The sequence below is a fragment of the Hyperoodon ampullatus genome (genome assembly GCF_949752795.1).
Source record: "Hyperoodon ampullatus genome assembly, chromosome: 2".
NCBI classification, from domain to species: Eukaryota; Metazoa; Chordata; class Mammalia; order Artiodactyla; family Ziphiidae; genus Hyperoodon; species Hyperoodon ampullatus.
Window position 1 is genome coordinate 30,184,340 of NC_136915.1, and position 22,338 is coordinate 30,206,677.

Here is a 22,338-nt window from a genome sequence, read left to right on the forward strand (position 1 = left end):
AGAAAAATACAAAATGGAAAGATATAACTATAGATGTAATGAGCAGATGTATGATTATAATTATAGGTGTAATACATAATTGTAGGTGTAAAGGAGATTACGGAATCTCTCACACTTTAAACCTTTTCCTTTGAAGTAAATATTAAGGATATGCCTCATGGATTCAGGGTCCAGGAAGTAGGGAAATGGTAAGATGTGCCACAAACTCTATAACCAAGATGTCATTGCATAGAGTTTCTTCTGTGAGGACTGGGAAGCCTGTCTCAGGTCATCTCAGTTCATTCATTCATTTATATTTTTTATTATTTATTTATTTATTTATTTATATTTATTCATTCATTCATTCATTCATTCATTCATTCATTCAGCTAGCTAGCTAGCTAGCGGTACGTGGGCCTCTCACTGTCGTGCCCTCTCCTGTTGTGGAGCACAGGCTCCGGACGTGCAGGCTCAGCGGCCATGGCTCACAGGCCTAGCCGCTCCGCGGCATGTGGGATCCTCCCGGACCAGGGCACGAACCTGTGTCCCCTGCATCGGCAGGTGGACTCTTCAACCACTGTGCCACCGGGGAAGCCCTCAATACTTTTATTAACAGTTAACTTAGTTTGCAAAACTTGTCTGCTTATTGAGAAAAGACTGTGTGCCCCAGGTTATCGATAGCTCTCCTCATTTTTGTCTGTGTTTCATGGTGTTCCCCAGTTAGAGTTACAGGTCAGGTTTTCCATTTGCTGCTGTGGGTTGGTATGTTGGGAATTGTACTGCTTAGAAATCCCCCTTGGTAAAAGGGCAAAGGGTGTTTTGTTTGGTTTGGTTTTAACAGTCATTTCATCTTTTTTTGTTTGTTTCTAAGTGTTCATGGAAGTTCAAGGGACTCACTCATTTGCAAAGGGGCTCACTCATTTGTTTGATTCTATTTTCTTACATTAGGTGTAATTGAAAAGCGACCCTCTCTTTAGAGATGTCAAAAACAAACAAATCTAAGTCTGGATCTCGCTCTTCTCGATCAAGATCTGCATCAAGATCTCGTTCTCGTTCGTTTTCGAAGTCTCGGTCCAGAAGTCGGTCTGTCTCTCGTTCAAGGAAACGCAGGCTGAGGTAAGGGGGTGTGATTGTATAATGAGATAATCATTGATTGGTCAGTATAGGTCTCTGAAGATCTTTTGTTTGACCCTTTCTGTGAGTGTCACATGGAGGTGCGGGGTTGGCTTGAGGTGGAGTGTTGGGCCGTAAGATATTCCAGATCTCTTCAAATGTTACAATTTCAAATCATCTTTGATTGCCATGCTGTTGGCCTAATTCCTTTTCTTTCCTGCCAGCACATAACTGTTTTTCATCCACTGTGGAAGAAAGAGCATTTTATTTTTATTTAAGCTACTTGCTTCAAACCTCTACACCTGATTATTTTTCAGATTATTTTTGGAGGCTTGGATCAAGGTTTATTTGCATCATCAGCAAAGAAAGGATAGCTAAGAGGATTAATAGTATGATCAACATTGCAAGGAAAAGAAACCTTAACTCACTAAAATAATTAAACCTTAAAAAACTTAATCAGGAGTCCTTTGTATATATATACCTGATACGCCAACTACTAACAAGCTGCATCTATTTAGTAAAACACATCTTGCAACTGCCTAAAAATCACTATTGTAGACATCACTTTGCCTTAGTAAATGTGCAAATAATTCTTTTGAATTTATTGCTAGTATTCTTTAATTTAGTCAATTTCTACACCTTTAGTTGGATTATTTCCTATTTCAGCTATGTCTTGGAATATAATGCCAAACTTCCAGCATCTTTCCTCTTTTGTTGTGTTATGAGTTCGGTTTTTCATTCTTTAAAACTTTCTTTTGTGAGTAGATAAGAACCTGTTAGTAAATATAAGTTTCTATATGTGTATTAGAGAAATATTGATGTATCTAAATGTTTAAATACCAAAAGGGGATCTTTGTACAATTTCATTCTTTTTGTCAGAGCTGCAGTAGGCAAGGAGACAATTTCTCAGTTTTACCACTTGGCGCCCCTGCTGATTATTTTAGATGAGTATCTAGAGCCCTTCTCTTAAATGAATTATGCAGTTTAAAGTAAACTCAGGAATAGTTGTTATTAATCTTTATTCTTGATGGTTTCCATAGTCCTACTTCTAAAAGAGTCTATAAACAAATGGTTGGTAGGCTTCCCCCCCACCCCCACCCTCCCAACAAGAATAAGTTAATTCTTTTTTTAATACATTTATTTATTTTTATTTATTTATTATTTTTGGCTGTGTTGGGTCTTCATTGCTGTGTGCGGGCTTTCTCTAGTTGTAGCGAGCAGGGGCTACTCCTCCTTGCGGCGTGTGGGCTTCTCATTGTGGTGGCTTCTCCTGTTGCGGACCACGGGCTCTAGGCATGCGGGCTTCAGTAGTTGTGGCATGTGGGTTCAGTAGTTGTGGTTCGCGGGCTCTAGAGCACAGGCCCAGTAGTTGTGGCGCACAGGCTTCGTTGCGCCACGACATGTGGGATCTTCCTGGACCAGGGCTGGAACCCGTGTCCCCTGCATTGGCAGGTGGATTCTTAACCACAGCACCACCAGGGAAGCCCAAGAATAAGTTAATTCTTACGTGGAATCTGTGAGAAGCCTGTCTGAAAATTAATTTCAGAGCAGAGATTGAACAAAAAATAGGTGTGCATAAATGTTAATGACTCCCATATAGTGTAGAACAGGAAGTTATAAACTTTGAGTCTCTCACTCAAAAACACTCCATTTTTTTTTTCTTTTTTAAGATAACATTAGACCTTGAGGGTAACCAATCCTAACTTTATTTTTCTCTCCCATGTTTCTTGGGCACACATTTTTATACCAAACTTTGTTTGAGGCCTGTGCTAGGTAGTCTCTCTGTTGCCCAATTGTGTCAGAGTCTGTATGTAAGTAAAATTCTCTTTTATCTTCTCAAACCCCACCCCCACCCCCCAACCCCCCAAAATGAGGGAAAGTCCACTAAATATATCTACTCCAGGAAGTTGCTATCAAGGCCATTGGACCGAGCAGAGACTCTTAGTAAACTCCTACCTTGCACCCAGAGTCTTTGATCTGGTTTGCTTAAATCTCAGTTTCAGCTCATTTGGTTCTTTAAAACTTAATCTAGTAAATGGAAACTAAATAATTGGTTCAAAAAGAAGAGGCTGTACAACCAAAACTGAGAGAGAAATTGAACTGACATAACCCAAATTGAAAAATGTTAACCAGCTCTGAAGTATTTGTGATAGCTGGAGTTCTGGGCGGATCTGTCTGGACAGATTGCTTCTCCTTATTCTACAGATCATTTGGCATGGTCATCAACTTGGCAAATGAGGGAAAGATATCTTACGCAGGCAATATGTGCTGGGGTAGGTCTAGAGCCACTCCATGTGCTGTGCTAATACCTGGAAGATTATTTTGGAGGAATATCTCCACTAGAAAACATGTTTTTATATTTGATTCAAGTCTGACTTCTCTGTTTTTTAGAAACAGATAAATTTGCCACTGGATGTTCAATTTTTAATTCTGGCTTATCTGTTTCGTGATTTTTTTCTTTTGTTTTCCCTCTCCTACAAGGAAAGTATACTGTCCAGAGAGTTTGAGAAACCATGCCTTTAAATTAACTTAACTGCTGAGTTCTACAGAATTGGAGAAAATTGGTTGTTTCCTTGTATTTCACAGACTGTTGTATCCTTTTAAATGACTTCTCATAAATAAATTAATTTGCAATCTGCAGAGACTCATATTCCTGCATCTGTGCAGTGACTGCGGGTTTTGGATGCAGTATGACGCAGGGCCCTCACTAGTAATTGGTGACAGAAGCAGCAGTAGCCTCTGAGGATGGGAACATGAATAAAACCCTCCTTAGTGCTGGTGGTGCATCACCTCCCTGAAGTACAGCCATTAAATTGGGTCATATTCAGTTTCATAGCTGCATCTGCCTCTCCCTTCTTTCTTATATTGTTCTATTTTCGAATGAAAAGTGTGAAAGGTAAGTTTGTTTTTTTAAATTGTACTTAAATAGCAACCATTAACAACCATCACTATGCTGCATCTTCACTGGTTCCTGTTGTTCTTGGAGTAGATAAAGAACCTGAGCGTGGTGGGTAGTAAGTAGTGGGAAACCAATCCCACTTTATCTTCTAAGTGTAAGTTTCTTTCTAAAAATAACATTCTGTTTAGTTGTTAAAACCTGTCACATTTGCATCTGTTTCCAGTTAGGTCTGATATGAGAAGCCCTGCTTATGAACTGAAGGGTTTTTATTACATATGTAAGGAAAATATTTTTGGAGTTTTCTAGTAATTTTACATATTTCTAGTTAACTACTTAGGAGTAGTGACTAATTAATGCTCTATATCATAGTTGACACGACAAGTGGTATCAAAGAACACCACTGGATTTTCCACACCAACAAATACAGTTTTTGGCTTTTTGATGGAAACAGCTCCCTGTCATTGACAAGCCTGCCATTTGTGAACATGTAATTTTTACAGAGTTATGTTACTGTTGAATCCCCACCGGTCTGGAAATGTACCTTTGCTAAATTAGAGTTCTGTATTGTTAAATGAAGAAGAACAACACTAGGCTTTAGGTTGACCTTAAAGATGGGCAAGTGTGGGACTGTTTTTGTAGTTCCTCTTTGCCACCCTCTTGTGTGTTTCGGTGTCTTATGGTCACATGGTGCCCTCTTGTGGCACCTGGGTAAGACCTTGTAGTTCAGCCACAGAAACTTGACCTAGATAATGAGACCATTTCCAGATTCCCAGTTTTAAAAAAAACAAAAAACAATATTTGTATGTTTTGCTGATCTGATTTCAGTTAAAATTCTTTTAAGCTTTGAACAGATGAGTTCTCTAAGTCCCTATTTAAGCATTCTTTGGTTTAGACCTGTTGTAACTTTTTTTATGATCAGGATTTTTTTTTTTTTTGCGGTACGCGGGCCTCTCACTGTTGTGGCCTCTCCCGTCGCGGAGCACAGGCTCCAGACGCGCAGGCTCAGCAGCCATGGCTCACGGGCCTAGCCGGCATGTGGGATCCTCCCGGACCAGGGCACGAACCCACGTCCCCTGCATCGGCAGGCGGACTCTCAACCACTGCGCCACCAGGGAAGCCCCTGTTGTAACTTTTTTTATACAACCCCAAGTCTTAGTGGAAGCTAAGAAATTAGCCCTGCACAGACAGAGAGAGTTGGATAGGATGGGGAGTAAGCAGTGTGGGGCCAGAGGATCTGAATAGTTACCTGTCTGGGTACCACAGCATGCAGGGATCACCTCCAGTGACCCAGGGACCTACCTGTAAAATCCTCTGTGCCTGTGGAACTCTTAGCAATTAGTATACTATATTAAAATGGTGTTTGTTTAGTTTACTACATTAGGAACATTTTTATATTCTCTCAGTCACTATAGAAATACATCTCCATTTAGAATGTGCTACAGTATTAATGAAGCATCTCAGTGTCTCATTTGTTAGTGATTCTTTATTTTTGTACTTAATGTGGTCATAAGAGTAGAATTAATTATTTAGGTTTGTACCTTTTGTTTGAAAACAACTGTAATTAAATGATACATAAGAAGAGGGATTTACCTCTTTGTTGGCAGGTTTTTCTTGAGTAAAAATGCTTGTGTCAAAAATTCAAACATTTCTTCCTTCCCCTGCCCCTCTTTCAGTTCTAGGTCTCGTTCCAGATCATATTCTCCAGCTCATAACAGAGAGAGAAATCACCCAAGAGTATATCAGAATCGGGATTTCCGAGGTCACAACAGAGGCTATAGAAGGCCCTATTATTTCCGTGGGCGCAACAGAGGCTTTTATCCGTGGGGCCAGTATAACCGAGGAGGCTATGGAAACTACCGCTCAAATTGGCAGAATTATCGGCAGGCATACAGTCCTCGTCGGGGCCGTTCCCGATCCCGGTCCCCAAAGAGAAGGTCCCCTTCACCAAGGTCCAGGAGCCATTCTAGAAACTCCGATAAGTCTTCCTCTGACAGGTCAAGGCGTTCCTCATCCTCTCGTTCTTCCTCCAACCACAGCCGAGTTGAATCTTCTAAGCGCAAGTCTGCAAAGGAGAAAAAGTCTTCTTCCAAGGATAGCCGGCCGTCTCAGGCTGCCGGGGATAACCAGGGAGATGAGGCCAAGGAGCAGCCGTTCTCTGGAGGCACCTCTCAAGACACAAAAGCGTCTGAGAGCTCAAAGCCATGGCCAGATGCCAGCACATACAGTGCTGGTTCTGCATCACGGGCCTCAGCCGTGTCTGAGCTGAGTCCTCGGGAGCGAAGCCCGGCTCTCAAAAGCCCCCTCCAGTCTGTGGTGGTGAGGAGGCGGTCTCCTCGTCCTAGCCCTGTGCCCAAACCTAGCCCTCCGCTTTCCAGCACATCCCAGATGGGCTCAGCTCTGCAGAGTGGTGCTGGGTACCAGGCTGGGACACACCAAGGTCAGTTTGACCATGGCTCGGGGTCCTTGAGTCCATCCAAAAAGAGCCCCGTGGGTAAGAGTCCACCGGCCACTGGCTCCACATATGGCTCATCTCAGAAAGAGGAGGCTGCTGCTCCAGGCGGAGCAGCCTATACAAAGAGGCAAGTATCTTGTTTCCCCTGTCTGGTTGTTTTTATCTCACCAGCTGGCAGTTTAGTTGTAATGTGATCTGTAGAGCTCTGATTAATGGTAATAAGGTAATCCCATTTCCTTAACTTTTCATTTAGCAAACTTTAAAGCATCACCCCAGGAAACCTTTAGCTTAACTCTAGTTTTCCTGCCTTTCTGAACTTGTATTGCAGCATAAAGTTTCTTTAGACTACTCTGCAATGATGTTTTCACATTTAAAGTTTGCTTTGGATTCTACCAGTATAAGCTAGAGAACAGTAGAGATCTGTGGGTCAGCCATCAAAAAATGTGGTCTTTACCAAAATAAATGGCTGTTGGAGCTGTTAGACCCTCTAGGACCCACCATCTCCTGTGATCGATCTGCGTCAGTCCATCATGGTGAAGAGCTGTACCCTCCCACCCTCACACCCTCCAGTTGAGGAGACTGGGCAGAATGGGGAAGTCCAAGGCTTAGTCCAGGAAGACCTTGTTTTAAAATCACAAAGTGGGTGTATGTCCCAGTAGAAGCCAACCAGGCTGTGTATTAGGAGAGGACGTATCAGTGTCTCTGTCTTTCTACCCTGGGGGACACGCTGAGTTGGAACTTGAATCTTTTTTATGTGGTTGGATGGATTGGGGTGGCAGAGACATACAGGGAATTTGTATTGGGACCAGGTTGTTAAGAGGGCCTTACAGAGCAGGTGGTTCCCCTCCTGCCCCCACCTTTTCCTTTTATTAGCATATTCTTTGCTGCCCTGCTGTCCTTTGGTTCTTTTTTGCCATATTAATGCAACTGTAACATCAGACTTTTTCCATTCATGGTACAAATGAGACGTTCAGAATCTGTACTTTGCAGCTTTCAGTAAGTCTGCTTTGAAATACAAGTTTTGTTCCTTGCCAGGACTGTGAATCTCATTAGAACACTTGGGCATGAGCTCTGCTTTTCCATAAGAATGAGTAGGATGGTTTTTGCCCCCTCCCCCAATTAACATGTATTCTGTTTTTATTTGTGTTTGCAGTATATTCATACTTAGATCTTCTAGGTGACTTGAAGCAAATTTGAAGTCTCTTTTGAGACTTGTATTTCCAAATGTGAGTTGTATAAAAGCAAAACAGTCCAAGGTTGAACATTCTATGTTAACTTTGCTGAAAGCAGATTTTAAGTGACTGAGTGAAGGTCGGATAAGACCTTAAATTTTTTTTTTCCTAGACCACTTACAGGTAAGTAGGTTTTTGTTTTTCAGTATCCTAAAAATTGCCTTTGCTATTTTCTTTTTGTTTGTTTTTATAGTATACAACTCCATAGACCATATAGTTTTCTCTTAAATGCCAAGTTCATAGATCTGTGAAGAGCAGTTTTTTAGAAATTAATAGAAGGTAACCAAGACTCCTTTCGTAACACTGGAATCCACAAGACATGCTTGTTAGAGAAGCAAAAACCTAAGACCGTACGCACATGGTGCTAGTTTATTTTAGATCAAGTTGCTTAAGAAACTTCTTGTGTGTCTCCCTTGTGTTTTCATAACTAGGTATCTAGATGAGCAGAAGACAGAGAATGGAAAGGATAAGGAACAGAAACAAACAAATACTGATAAAGAGAAAATGAAAGAGAAAGGGAGCTTCTCTGATGTGGGCTTGGGTGATACAAAAATGAAATCTGATCCATTTGCTCCCAAAACTGATACTGAGAAGCCTTTTCGGGGTAGCCAGTCTCCTAAAAGGTATAAGCTCCGAGATGACTTTGAGAAGAAGATGGCTGACTTCCACAAGGAGGAGATGGATGATCAAGATAAAGACAAGGGTAAAGGAAGGAAGGAATCTGAGTTTGATGATGAACCCAAATTCATGTCGAAAGTTGTAGCAGGTGCAAACAAAAACCAGGAGGAGGAAAAGTCAGGCAAATGGGAGGGCCTGATGTACGCACCTCTAGGGAAGGAAAAGCAAAGAAAAACGGAGGAGTTGGAGGAAGAGTCTTTCTCAGAGAGATCCAAAAAGGAGGAACGGGGAGGACCCAAGAGAACCGAAAGTGGGCACAGGGGATTTGTGCCTGAAAAAAATTTCCGAGTGACTGCTTACAAAGCAGTCCAGGAGAAAAGCTCATCACCTCCCCCGAGAAAGACCTCTGAGAGCCGAGAGAAGCTAGGAGCCAAAGGAGACTTTTCCACGGGGAAGTCTTCCTTTTCCATTACTCGAGAGGCCCAGGTCAATGTCCGGATGGACTCTTTTGATGAGGACCTTGCCAGGTGAGCTGTAGTCCATCTTGACCCTCAGGGCTTTAGTAGCCTAACCTTTCTCCCCGAGGTCATTCTGGAACGAGGACAGGCCCCTCATGTATTTCCCCGCTGTCTCATTTTCAGTGTGGATACCTTCGTGTCTCTGTTTTCAGTGGAGAAGTGTGCATCACTGAGCAGTTATATGTTGGGGGCAGTATCATAGTGGTGAAGCATCTTTTTAGACTATAGTGACTGGCTTTTTTGATGCTGGGTCCCCTCTGCTTCTCTCTTGCACTCTATTCATCACATTGTAAGCCCCCCTGCCGGCCCCATTCCACCCCCGTCCTGTTGCCTTCCTAAATGTGCTTGAGATGTCTTTTGCCTGTGGAGCCATGCAGGGTCCATTTTTCCATTCTTAGCTAAGTCACAATATCTATTATTACAGGTCTTCATGAAATAATGTAACAGTTTTAAAGTTGGGGCTGGGGGCAGGAGAACTTCAGGAAAGAGTGATGAGGCCCAGGCTGCTTTTTATGTGGTGTAAAAACTGCAAAGCCAGTTGGAAGTCTCCTGAACAGCATTCTAGCCACATCCCACTCTTGCTGCATTGTGTCGCTTCACTGAGTGGCCCTGGGTGGCCAAACTAGTTGGTCTTTTAAAACACCTTCCTGTTTGTTATTTGTTAAAACTAGCAGAGACCCCCAGAACAGAATCACTGAGGTTTAATGCTTCATCCTACCCATTTGTTCCTATTAAATTCCAACAGGGAAAAGGGAAGAGAGAGAGCTTGGATGCCTTTTTCCATAGTTACGGTGCATTGAGCTTACTTTTTACTTTGGTAGGAATTAAAAGAACTTTACAGATAAATTTAACTCTTTTAAAGCACGCTTTTCATTTTCAGGATTTAAACGTTCTGACTTTCTGTATATCTTGTTACATTGGGCCTCCCTGTGTTTCTTTTTCAGACCCAGTGGCTTATTGGCTCAGGAACGAAAGCTTTGTCGGGATCTAGTTCATAGCAACAAAAAGGAACAGGAATTTCGATCCATTTTCCAGCACATACAGTCAGCTCAGTCTCAGCGGAGCCCTTCAGAACTGTTTGCCCAGCATATAGTGACCATCGTTCACCATGTTAAAGGTGAGTGCAGACGCCAGCCTGCTCAGGCTCCCTTTCCACGTGCTTAGCTTCCTCTCTAACAAGCAGAAGGATGAGTGGGGGAATGAGGGAGTCTATCAGGGATCTTTATCTCATTGATAGGGGCCTTTGAAGCTAGGGGCTAGCTTGAAGGAAATTTCTTCCAGGGAGAAGTTTCCATTTTTTTAATTACAGAGCTGAACATTATGAAATGCTAGTGGTAACCTATGATCATGAGAATAGGTAAAATCCTTCATGTGAAGGTTTAAATTGCTTGAAAAGGAGGTATGAAAGGTGGCTTTCCCAGCCCCTCTGTCTTTTCCTGTCTAGTAGGTAGAATCCTCTAGAGGCTTCTTGTAGATCTTGGGGTATGGATATCTTCCCCACATTATTTTGCCATCTCCTGGGCAAATGGAGGTGGACAGGCTGGGGAATGTGATGTAGAAGCTGGGTTTGGGCCAGTTACAGGTTCTATCTGAAATTGGAACTCAAGCAGGAGCTGGTGTTCTGAATCAAAGGATAGTAAGCTCTAGTTTCTCTCTTTGTATCCATGTCCTACAGTGGAAATCAGACATTGGATTTTGTCTGAACCAGCTATTTTTCCTTCTTCTTCCTAATATGTTTTTTATATGGACTTGACTACTTTAGTCACATCTCTGTGGTTGCAGGTCCATGCACACGAGTTGAATGTTGGGTGTGCCTTTGATAGCCTGATATGTTTTTCTTTGACTCCCCACAGAGCATCACTTTGGGTCCTCGGGAATGACATTGCATGAACGCTTTACTAAATACCTAAAGAGAGGAACCGAGCAGGAGGCAGCTAAAAACAAGAAAAGCCCAGAGATTCACAGGTGAGGACCTCAGCCTTACACTAGAGGCGGTCATAAAAGTCTGCTCATCAGATAATAAACTTGTCTTGTTTTTGCAACTTGTTAGTTGCATTATCAGCAGAATTTAAGGTAACGCCCTCCAGGCTCTAGGATAGTGGTGGTTTGTAGTGGAAAGGGTATGCTTTGATGACTATAAGTTTCTCACTTTGGGCCTGAGGAAAACAGCCCTTTTGGTATAAATGAACCCTTGTATTCTTGGGAGCTGGCAGACAGTAACCCAAGATCACTGTGAGCTTTCTTTACATAGAGTAGATGTGTTTTTTTTTTTTTTTTTTTGCGGTACGCGGGCCTCTCACTGCTGTGGCCTCTCGCGTTGCGGAGCGCAGGCTCAGCGGCCATGGCTCACGGGCCCAGCCGCTCCGCGGCATGTGGGATCTTCCCGGACTGGCGCACGAACCTGTGTCTCCTGCATCGGCAGGTGGACTCTCAACCACTGCGCCACCAGGGAAGCCCTAGATATTGTTTCTTTAAGCAACCCATGTATTTCATATATTAGTCCTTCCTTTGGAAGAATTTTCAGCAGGTGGGGGCTGGAGGTGGGAGAGCTTATAGGATTATGTCAAAGGGTTTAAAAGCCCAGAGGTTTAAACATTCGGTTTTGGAGACTATTCATTCAGCATATAGGGACTTTGTCTAGAAACAAAGTTGGTCTTTAAGTATTTAACAGTCAGCTCTTGAACCTTTGCAGTAGGTAGGAGGACCATGTTTGCACAACAGTCTTGGATTTAGGGTCTTTTGGGATTTATGTCATGCCAGACAGTTGTTTCTCACTTAGACCTCATCCTATTGGTGAATAATGGGCCATTATATTTTATTTTATTGTATTTATTTTTATTGTATTTTTTTAAATATGAAAATATTTTTTTTTGGCTGCGTTGGGTCTTTGCTGCGCGCGGGCTTTTTCTACTTTTGGCGAGCGGGGGCTACTCTTCACTTCAGTGCGCAGGCTTCTCCTTGAGCAGTGGTTTCTGTTGTTGCGGAACACGGGCTCTAAGCACGCGGGCTTCAGTAGTTGTGGCTCACGGGCTCTAGAGCGCAGGCTCAGTTGTTGTGGTGCATGGGCTTAGTTGCTTCATGGCATGTGGGATCTTCCCGGACCAGGGATCGGACCCGTGTACCCTGCATTGGCAGGTGGATTCTTATCCACTGCGCCACCAGGGAAGTCCCAAGGGCCATTATATTTTAATTCCCAAGATGAAAACTGCTTTTTGAAGTTAGCAGGGCATAGATAATCTTGATGTGAATTTGAAATTATAGGCACGGCTGTAGGTGAGTCTGTTTTCCTGGCTGTAACGGTACTGGGTGGAATAAGATGTTTTTTTCTGTTTGAGTTTGGAAAGTTGGGAGAGAGAGAGAGAGAGAGGGAGGGAGGGAGGGAGGGAGGGAGAGTGTGTGTGTATGTGTTGTGCATGCACACATACGCATGCACATCTATGGGAGAGTGTAAGTATATAAGCAAACAACAGAAGTGTAATAAAAAGGAATGCCTATGATTTGCACCACTCTACTTACGAACTGAGGTGCTATATTCACACTATGGAATGTTAAACAATTTTTGTGTTTTCAATTTTAGGAGGATAGACATTTCCCCCAGTACATTCAGAAAACATGGTTTGGCTCATGACGAAATGAAAAGTCCCCGGGAACCTGGCTACAAGGTGAACTGTTGCTTTGATCAGTAATTCCAACAAAATGAGTGCGTTGGGCATGAACTTGACAGAAATGTGTTTGTTTAAATTACTCTCTACTTAAGTTTGTGTTTTTCTTTTAAGGATGGGCATAATTCTAAAAATGAACTACAAAGGGTTAATTTTTATTAAATGTATCAACAACCTTTGTGAAGTGGTTAGAATATGGTAAATGACCCCAAAGTCTATTGAGGTGAGCTTGAGAAAAAAAAGAGAGGAGTTTTGGAACAAGTGCCCATGATGAGAGAAGAAACTTTTTGTGATATTTTTCTGCTTGTAAGTATTATCAAATCAACTATATACATGCACTATTTCCAACCATGATTTCAAAAAGACATGCATGTCAGAGAAGAGTGAAATATTCATATCTTAACTTAGTAGACTGTTTTAAGCAGCTAGTCCAGATTTTTTTCTAACATTGTACCATATCTATCATCTGTCGATTACTGTTACTTTAAAGCTAAGCATTGCTTTGATAGCCCAGCTACATTTGTAATGATGTGCACGTAAACACTGTTATTAAGAGGTTAAAGCTTGTGTGCAGTCTTTTACTATGAGGTACTAGATTTGGGTTCTTAAAAATCTTAGTATTTCTTGACCACCATTCCCATATAGAGTTGTAATTTAAAATTAGAGGTGGCTCTTCCGATGCTGCTGAAACCTTTTCTAAAAATAGTAATTTTCAAGTTTTCCAAGTAAATTTGTCTTGTTGGTTGAATGTAATGAGAGGCACTCTTGCACAATCTCTCTTCTCTCCCATCCCCCTTTTCTTTTTTCTCCAAGTACCCACCGGCTTGGCACTAACCATGTGAAATGCAAGGTTTTGAAACATCAGAAGAGATTCCGTCCTCTCTGCCCCACATAGCCTACTCATAAGAGGTGCTGTGGGCACTGCCTAAGGGAGCTGCAGCTGCGTTTTTCTTCTCTCTTTTTTTGTCTTTGGAGGGTACAGAGGCCCCATTCCCTCTGTCAAAAGAAAACCATGTGATAAAATAAACCAACTTACTACCTACCACTCCTGTTAATTAAATTATTTCAACAAAAAGCTTAGTTGTTTGTATAAGTAAAACGTTAATGCTAAGTGAACTACTCATCGCTTCCTCTTCTTAGGGAGTTTTTTGTTGCGGTTTTTTTTTTTTTGGCTGCACTGTGCAGCTTGTGGGATCTTAGTTCCTGAACCCAGGGATTGAACCTGGGCCCTCAGCAGTGAAAGCATGGAGTCTTAACCACTGGACCTCCAGGGAAGTCCCTAGGGAGGTTTTACTTCCATGAGACAAATCTTAGTGTATAATGTGCCTGAAACCACATTGCACCTCTGCTCGCTGAGATTCTAAAGAGCTGTTGAAAGCCCGTGGCATGATAGTTTGGGGTAGAAGGCCACTGTTATTGCTGGGCTCATGCTGTATCTGCAACATACATACCCTGATAGGTTACACTTCCTAGAAAGTTAGCAAAAGAGGTTTTCTTTTTCTCTTTTCTTCCTTCCTTCCTCCCTCCCTCCCTCCCTTCCTTTTTTTAAAAATAAACTTTGACTTGGTATTGCCACATTATGAATTCGTTATGGGTTTTGATATGCCTTTTCTAGAGAAATTTAATACAACTAAACATTTTGGAAGGCTGATTGAGTCTCCCACTGTCTGTCATTGGACTCAGTACTGAGAGAGAATTCCAAGTAGAGGATAGGCCCAGGGCAGCTGCCACAGTGTAGGTAGGGGAAGATAACAGCATTTCCATTCTTGGTGGTGACTAAGCCTGAGCCAGCCTAACCAACACCTTCCAGAGTTGATTTTGGCCTTCTCAACTTGTCGGCTAGCCAGTCTTTACTGGGCCACAGAGGGAAACAGCAAAGTGAGGTGCGTGTACGTGTGTGTGTAGCATATGCAGAAGGTCATCATCATTATTTTAGAGAACTGGTTTGGGCTCTGTAGGGATCCTCATGAAGTGACTTCTGTGGACCATCCTGTATCCCTCCTGAGCTTGGGCGAGGTGCCTCACATTCCCAGTGCTTCCTCTGCACCACTCCAGTGGAGTGGAAGCCACAGCTCGTGGGGTGGTTGAGTTGGTAGCCCTGAATCCCCAAAACCTAAATTTTGATTTCTCTTTTGGCAGGCTGAGGGAAAATACAAAGATGATCCTGTTGATCTCCGCCTTGATATCGAACGTCGTAAAAAACATAAAGAGAGAGATCTTAAACGAGGTAAATCAAGAGAATCAGTGGATTCCCGAGACTCAAGCCACTCGAGGGAAAGATCAGCTGAGAAAACTGAGAAAACTCATAAAGGATCAAAGAAGCAGAAGTACGTAAGCCCCTGTCTGTCACCTCATTCAGACTCCTGAGTGGATTTCTTTGTCTGCCCACCATTAGGCTATATGGCAGACCCTCCAAGCCAGAGAACTTGGGGTTAGGAACGATGGCCACATGTACGGTTTCTTTTTTTTAACTGTCAATTAAGGTCCCTAGATTGAAAATAGAACTTCAGCATGAAAGTAGGCATGATCCTTGTCTAAAGGAGGCCTCCTGGGAGATGGGCAGTTAATTTGGCTCTAGGGACAGTGTGGAAAATCATAGGGGAATTCCTTTTGCATTTGTTTTGGCCATGTTCTTTGACATGTCCTTTCTCATCACAAATCTTGGGAAGGTTATGTTTTAGAAATGGCTCAAAGTTGTTGTCAGGTAATAATACTGTTTGGTCAGAGAAACAGGGTGGAACTAGATAGGACAAGATTGTTGATCTTAAATGCCTTTTAAACTGGTTTCACAGACACTTCTAAGAGAGGTGTTACAAATATTCTTTAAACAAAGGTAGCATTGTTCAACTTCATAAGGCAGCATTTATGCGAAGGTCTTGTCTCTATTTACATTTTTGAATGTTCCATGACTTTTCAATCATGTCTCATTAAAGGTAGCACAATTGAAACCCCACACCTTCCTGTAAGAAGCTACACCACTTCTGTGTTTCTGAACTTTAGCTGGCAAGCACTTTCGTATCCATTTTCTGATAACAGTCATTTGAGATAAGTTGGATAGTTAGTAGCTACCTGTTTTGCCCATTTGAAAGATAAAGAAGCAAGCTCAGAACGATTTGTCTAAGATCGCACAGTACCAACTGACATCAAAACTCAGATCTTCTGTTCCACTTTGTCTACCCTTCCACTCAGTTACTTACACATTATGAGCCTTAGCAGCTTTCAGGGCTGCCCACAGATAAAAATCTGATAATCCTCAACAGGGAATGGAGGTGGGGGTATAGTAGTCTTTTTTTTTTTTTTTTAATTAATTAATTAATTAATTTATGGCTGTGTTGGATCTTCATTTCTGTGCAAGGGCTTTCTCTAGTTGCAGCGAGCGGGGGCCACTCTTCATCGCGGTGCGCGGGCCTCTCACTGTCGCGGCCTCTCTTGTTGTGGAGCACAAGCTCCAGACGCGCAGGCTCAGTAGTTGTGGCTCACGGGCCTAGTTGCTCCGCGGCATGTGGGATCCTCCCAGACCAGGGCTTGAACCCGTGTCCCCTGCATTAGCAGGCAGATTCCCAACCACTGCGCCACCAGGGAAGCCCTATAGTAGTCTTCAACACTGTCACTGGTGGAAAGGGAGCAGAACCCCTCAAGCATTTCAGGGTTGGACTTGGATGACTGATCCTGATTTCTTTCCCTGGGACACATGCCTCTACCTCTGACTTGTTGTGTAACCTTGACCAAGTCTCTTGCAACCGTAGTATTTTGTGACTGGGGCAAGGAGAAAAATGATAATTATGTCACTTTTCATTGTATATCACACTTCAGTTTAGAAGAACTTTTTCTCATATGACTGAAGAATGGCTCACCCAAGATCACACAACGAATAAAAGGCAGTGTTGGGACTCATATGGGGCTTTTTGGAGTCTTATGTTTGAAAACCTCTTGAAACGACACTGATTTCTAGGAGTCAAACATTTGAGTTATAAGAATCCTATGACAATAACTTAGATTTCCCCCTTTTTAAGAGTAAATGCTAGAAGGCGCCAGTAGGATTCAAACATGTTAAGTCTTTGATCTTTTTGAATGTTTGGGGGTGGGCTGGGGGGTTGCATGGTACTTTCCGTACTGGAGGAGGGCAGTGATCGGTTACTGACACAGGCTGGCTTCTCCCTGTCAGTCCTTCTCTACTCCTGGGAGCCAGCCTTTCTGCCACCTTAGATGTGGTTGGTGCCCTTCTCCAGCACCACATGGCAGGACTGGCCCCGACCCCAACTAGAAACCAGTTGACCACAGACCGTGACTCATCATATTAGTCTGATGGGTCCCTAGTCTGTAATTTCCCCCAGATGAAGGGAAGGATGGGAAATAACTCTGGGAAGAGTTTCGACAGATCATGTCCTTAATGACAAAAGCTGTTTGAGCTCACTGGAAAGTGGTTTGTGGAGTAGTGGTATAATTAGTCAGAGCCAGGTTTGAATCCAGGCCTACTCAGCTCTGTCACCTGCAATTCTTAGCTATAAAAAGAGGGAAATAATACTGAATGATCATAATTGCCATTTACTATATGCCTGCTGTGTCAGTATAGAGTTTTTAAGTACTTTGTTTTTTCAGTCTTAAGAGCACTGTCCCAAGACAGGTAGTGTTTTTCTTATGAGAAATAAAACGAATGTAAAGCTAAAACAGATGGTAATATATAAAGCCTGTCCTGGTACCAGATACTCCGTGACTTTCAATACAGTGTTAGTTTCCTTCTGCTTTTCTGATTCGTGCACATGTATTAGGCTGAGCTGCCAGAGGCCACAGACTATGTTTTGTTGCTCCTTCTGTGTATGTCCCATGTTCATCACAGGCTTGGACATAGATATGTCACTCAGCATGACTGACAGAATTGGGAGGAAGCTCCCCAGGTTCCCTGGGTGTGTATGTTGGGGGTGAGTTCGTTTTTCAGGTTACTAGCTTTCAGTGTTTTCATCACAGACACACTCCTGATTGCCCTGTGCTGCTTATCCATGAGCCCCCAGCCAAAGGCTGTACCCTAGAGGCTTACTGATCTCCCTGCCTCTTCTATTTTCAAAGGAAGCACCGGAGAGCGCGAGACCGGTCCAGGTCATCATCCTCTTCCTCCCAGTCATCCCACTCCTACAAAGCGGAAGAGTACACTGAAGAGACAGAGGAGAGAGAGGAGAGTACCACGGGCTTTGACAAATCAAGACTGGGGACCAAAGACTTTGTGGGTCCAAGTGACAGAGGAGGCAGAGCTCGAGGGACCTTTGTAAGACCCTGCCCCCTCTCCCTTTCTCTAAGCCCTTACTCCCACCAATTCTAATTATGTCCTTATCAGAATACTTATTTTGTTGCCCTTGATACAAGTAATTCAGTCTAAAGACCCTAGAATCTGTGGTTTCCCAATTCCCAGGCTTTCCATTTTTAGTGTTTTTGTTTGTTTTTTTCCTGTTCATAATCACTTAGCCAGAAAGTCTCTTAGGGCTTCTCTTCCGAACTTCCTCACTTGTCTTGACTCCTGCTGTATGTATGGAGGCCCTTATGCCATTTTGTCCTCTGTCTAGGCTGTAGACTTGAGATGAATGGAAAGGGAATGACTAGAAACCAGTTGACCAGCATACTGACTGGAGGACAGTTGTCTGTTTTGTGCCAGAAAGGTGTTTGAATAGAAGGCAAGGAATTGTTTTTCTCCATTCCTTACATGGTCCCTTTGTTCCTTTCCCCCGTTTATTGCCACAGCAATTTCGAGCCAGAGGAAGAGGCTGGGGCAGAGGCAACTACTCTGGTAACAACAGCAGCAGCAGCAACAACGATTTTCAAAAGAGAAACCGGGAGGAAGAATGGGACCCCGAGTACACACCCAAAAGCAAGAAGTATTACTTGGTATGTGTCTGGGGACAACCAGGAAGGGCCAGGGGGCCTTTGGCACACACAGTAGCTGATACTGAGGCCTTAATTGGTCTTTGCAGAACTGTGATTAAATATGTGTGCAGGCGCTACACTGGGTACGTGCATACTTGTGGGATGGCATAGTGCTGGCAAGATGAGTTTTCTCTAAAGAGGTAGTCCTGACCTTGAGAGCGTTATCTAAGACGTTTTATGGATTCCAGGGTAAGCGGGAAAGGTTGCTCTTGCCTTTTTAGTCTGTGAAGTTGTTTTACTGCTCACCCACCCTAACCTAAGCCTCCCTCCAGCCTTTATGCAAGGGATAGAACCATAACCTTCCCCTGAGGCTGCAGTTCCACCCTGTCCCAGCACAAGATTGACAGGAAAGACAGCTCAGGATCTCTTTTTGAGGAAGGGGACCTGCCTCCAAAATGAAACGCCACTGGGGCTTCTCTCTTCTAAGCTGTTGGTCATTGTCAGGTGCCAGGCACCATCTGAGCCTCTCTGCCTCTCAGGTTAGGGCTCTTCTAAGCTGAATTACCTGGCCAGTGAGAGAGCTCTTTTGGCTTTGCTCAACAGCAGGCTCAGATCCAAGCAGACGTGACTCTTGAGTGTTGTAACCAAGGTCAACTTGCAGCTGAGTCTCTTCATCACCCCCGAGGACTGGCATGGAAACAGGAAGCTAGGAAACAGGTTGCTGTGTAAATTACTGTGCATAGCCAACTTCACTTTTCTAGGGCTGCTGGTAGCTACTTTGGGACTCCTAGAGAACCCTTGAACCTATATCTAGGGAAATGTTGCCTGGGCCCAGGATAGGTACTGGAGTGGGGTTGCTTAAGGGAAGGATTAAAGGCCACACAAAGCCCCTTTCCCTGCCCCATCTGTCCCCTGAAGGAGCATTACCAGCCTGATTCATTTAGGCTAGTGAATAAGCAGCTGGCCCTTTAGCTGAGCTAACCCCTCAGGGGCCTAAGGCACTACTTGTGTGGGTGGAGGGTTTAGACTCTTTGAAGCCATGGGGCTGATGAGGTAACAGTGGCTTTTCAAAATGCTTTGTCATTCATTCTTTTTCATTGGATCCCTTCTTCTCTTCTCATGTGATCATCTGACCAGGGATTGTTTGAATTGTAGGTTTTGTTTTTTCTACTCTGCCACACTGCCTCCTTGCATAAAACTAAAGAGGGGAGGGATACAAGGAGGCTGGGTTCTGGTCCTGCCTTTGCCAATAACTGGTCTGAGACCATGAGCAGATCATTTTCCCTTGGTCTCACCGCCTCTTCTTGGCTGAGGGGGAGTGTTGGGGAGAGCTAGAGTCCCAACTATGTGTGTGTTCTGTGTTGCTTCATCTCTTAGCTTCCTGACAACTCAGATCATAGGTTCACATTTAGGGGTGATTTGCTTTCTCAAACCCACCCTTTGAGAGACAGTGTTCTAAATAATATGGAGTTACTTAAAGTTCCTCTGCTTGTTTTCGCATCTGTGTAGTGGAGGGTGATAACAATAGGGTAGCGTAGATGTGAGGATTAAAGGAGATAATGCAGGAAAAGGTCTTTGAGTGAAGATTTTATCATCATCATCATTATAATGCCTAAACTACTGCCTTAGAATTCAAGGAACTCAACTGAATATTCTCTTAGATCTGAATCAGTAGCATTTTTAGAGTGGGGGACAGGGCATAGGTTCATTTGAGAAAGTCACATTTGGGTGGGTTCAGAGGAGAGGGTTCTGGCTGCTCTTGTTCACTCTGGCACTGATGGCAGTCTTCTTTCCTTTCAGCATGATGACCGTGAAGGTGAGGGCAGTGAGAAGTGGGTGAGCCGGGGCCGGGGCCGAGGAGCCTTTCCTCGGGGTCGGGGCCGGTTCATGTTCCGGAAATCCAGCACCAGCCCCAAATGGGCCCACGACAAGTTCAGTGGGGAGGAAGGGGAGATTGAAGATGACGAGAGTGGGACAGAGAACCGAGAAGAGAAGGACAATTTACAGCCTACAGCTGAGTAGAGGCCACCTTGATGGGAGCCCCTGCCCAAGGGAGAGGCGCTGGGAAGATGGCTGGTGAGGAGCTAAACAGAGGAGCCTCGAGAAGATTCTGAACATCCCACCCCTGCCCCCCACCAGCCATGCAGAACTCCTACTACAGCCGAAAGCATCCCTGGCGCTGTGTCCCGCCGGACAGAGGCCGGCTGTGGGGCCTGGGGTCAGGCCCAGCTCTTGAGCAGAACACACCACGTTGGGCTTTAGCTGTGTGGTTCTCATTTGTTGCTGTGTGGGGGGGGGCTGGGGTAGGGAGGGCAGAGCGATACTTGGATTTTGGTTTGTTCCCTATTAGAAACCAACAGTTTTATTCTTCATTTCATTTCATTTGGAGCTAAGAGGACTAATTTGACGATTTTCAATCTCTTCTCCCTTATCCTGATTTTAAAAGCCCCTCCCCCCCCCCCCCTTTTTAGGCATATATAGTAACATTAGCGGAAAGATTTAATTTGGGCAACTTTGATTCTTAAAAGAGAAAACAAAGCATGTGAATAAACATTGAAGTGTTCACCTCAGTTTGGGACCAAACTGCTTGGATCTTTGTAAAAGTTGGTTTTGTATGTCGAGGAGGAGTTCAAGGCCTTTCTGACCACCTTGTGTTCCCCTTTTCTGCGCAGCCATGTATCACATGGTGTTGTTCCTAACCACACCCCATGTGCGCACCTCCCCTCCCCCCCAATATTTTCTGATTTCTTCTGGGCTGGGCTTCCCCTTCTCCACCAGCAGCTCCAGTATCCCAAACTTTCTAGTCCTGCTGATCCTCTCAGCAACAGGGGTGGAAACCGGATGTGGCAGTTTCTGGTCTGTTTTCTAAGAAACTTCTGACTTCTATTATCTTTACAAATATAAGATGAGAAAATAATTTTTTCAATATTTTTTATTAATCTTTTTATAAAATGAAAAGAAACTCCTATGATCGATTAAGGAAGGTGGTTATGGCTGGGTGGTTTGTGGGGGTTTTTTGTTTTGTTTTTTTCTTTTTCTTTTTTTAACCTTAAGCTTTAAGTTGAAACATTCTCAGATGTTTGGGGGGAAAACATCCTCTTAAAAATGGGTCCTTGTGCTTGCCTTCTGGGGAGGCGGTCCTGAGCAGGTGAATCATATGGCATTTATGCATATGTTATATGCGGACTGCACCCACCTCTTCCCCCCCTCCAACCTTTGCCTCTTGGGTTGTTATGCTACTTTCCCCTTACTTTGCTACATTTCTATAGTTAAGTTGGTTTTACTTGAATGATTCATGTTTAGGGAAAAAAAATGAAAATACCCTTAAAATTTGTTTCAACTCCTCCTGCAAATAAAAAAATAAATGAAGTGGCAGATGTAAATGGGCTCTGGTCATTGTCACCCTGAGTGTGTGTGTTGGGGGGGTGTCTCCCATAGCAGCTTCAGGGAACCTGAAAAACCAGGTGTCTGGGGGGAGGGCTGGGCCCAGACTGTTGCTCAGCTCCATCCTTTCCAGCCCATTCGGTTGTTCTAGGAGGACCTCAGCCAATCCTGCGTTGGGTAATAGCTCCTCTTTCCCTTTCCAGTGATTTTGCTTCATATCCTGTACCTTGGACGCCCTAGGAGAACCAGATTTTTTCACTCTGGTGTCATAAGCAAGGACTTTGGCTTCCAAAGTGGTGGGGCAGAGGTCAAGGGGTGTGGATAACAGGCTTGGCTTTCTTTTTTTTTTTTTTTTTGAGGCTCACAGAATTTTTGAAAAATATCTTTTCATAAAGCTGCTTAAGTCACTCCAGCTGCTGTTCGAAGCAGCACAAAAGTGGGCTCCATGCTGCAGTGAAGAGTCTCCATTAACCCGGGGTAGCAACAGATGAAGTGGTTGTAGAGCTCAGGCTCGGCTTTGTACGTTCGCCACTAAGCAGGAAGATGACCTGAAAGTTAGCCTAGCCTACGTGGGACTGGCACTAACCTTCAGCCTTTGCCAGCGTTGGCCTTGGCTGCAGGAGAGCAG

The 22,338-nt window shown here is 43.7% G+C and overlaps 1 protein-coding gene across 2 annotated transcripts; it reads left to right on the forward strand.

Annotated features, from left to right (window-relative positions):
- Positions 1–958: 958 nt before the first annotated feature.
- Positions 959–21,703, forward strand: THRAP3 (thyroid hormone receptor associated protein 3; the record flags this gene model as incomplete). Of its 2 annotated transcripts, none has more annotated exons than XM_079697462.1 (10): positions 959–1,095; positions 5,665–6,570; positions 8,107–8,820; positions 9,756–9,928; positions 10,665–10,776; positions 12,389–12,473; positions 14,613–14,800; positions 17,538–17,733; positions 18,204–18,347; positions 20,127–21,703. In XM_079697462.1, the coding sequence occupies 10 exons, from the start codon at positions 959–961 to the stop codon at positions 20,346–20,348; spliced, it is 2,877 nt and encodes a 958-aa protein (XP_079553588.1). In that variant the 3' UTR covers positions 20,349–21,703. The 2 variants fall into 2 exon arrangements, with proteins under 2 accessions (XP_079553588.1, XP_079553589.1); XM_079697463.1 differs by having other exon boundaries at positions 18,207–18,347.
- Between the last annotated feature and the right edge of the window lie 635 nt (positions 21,704–22,338).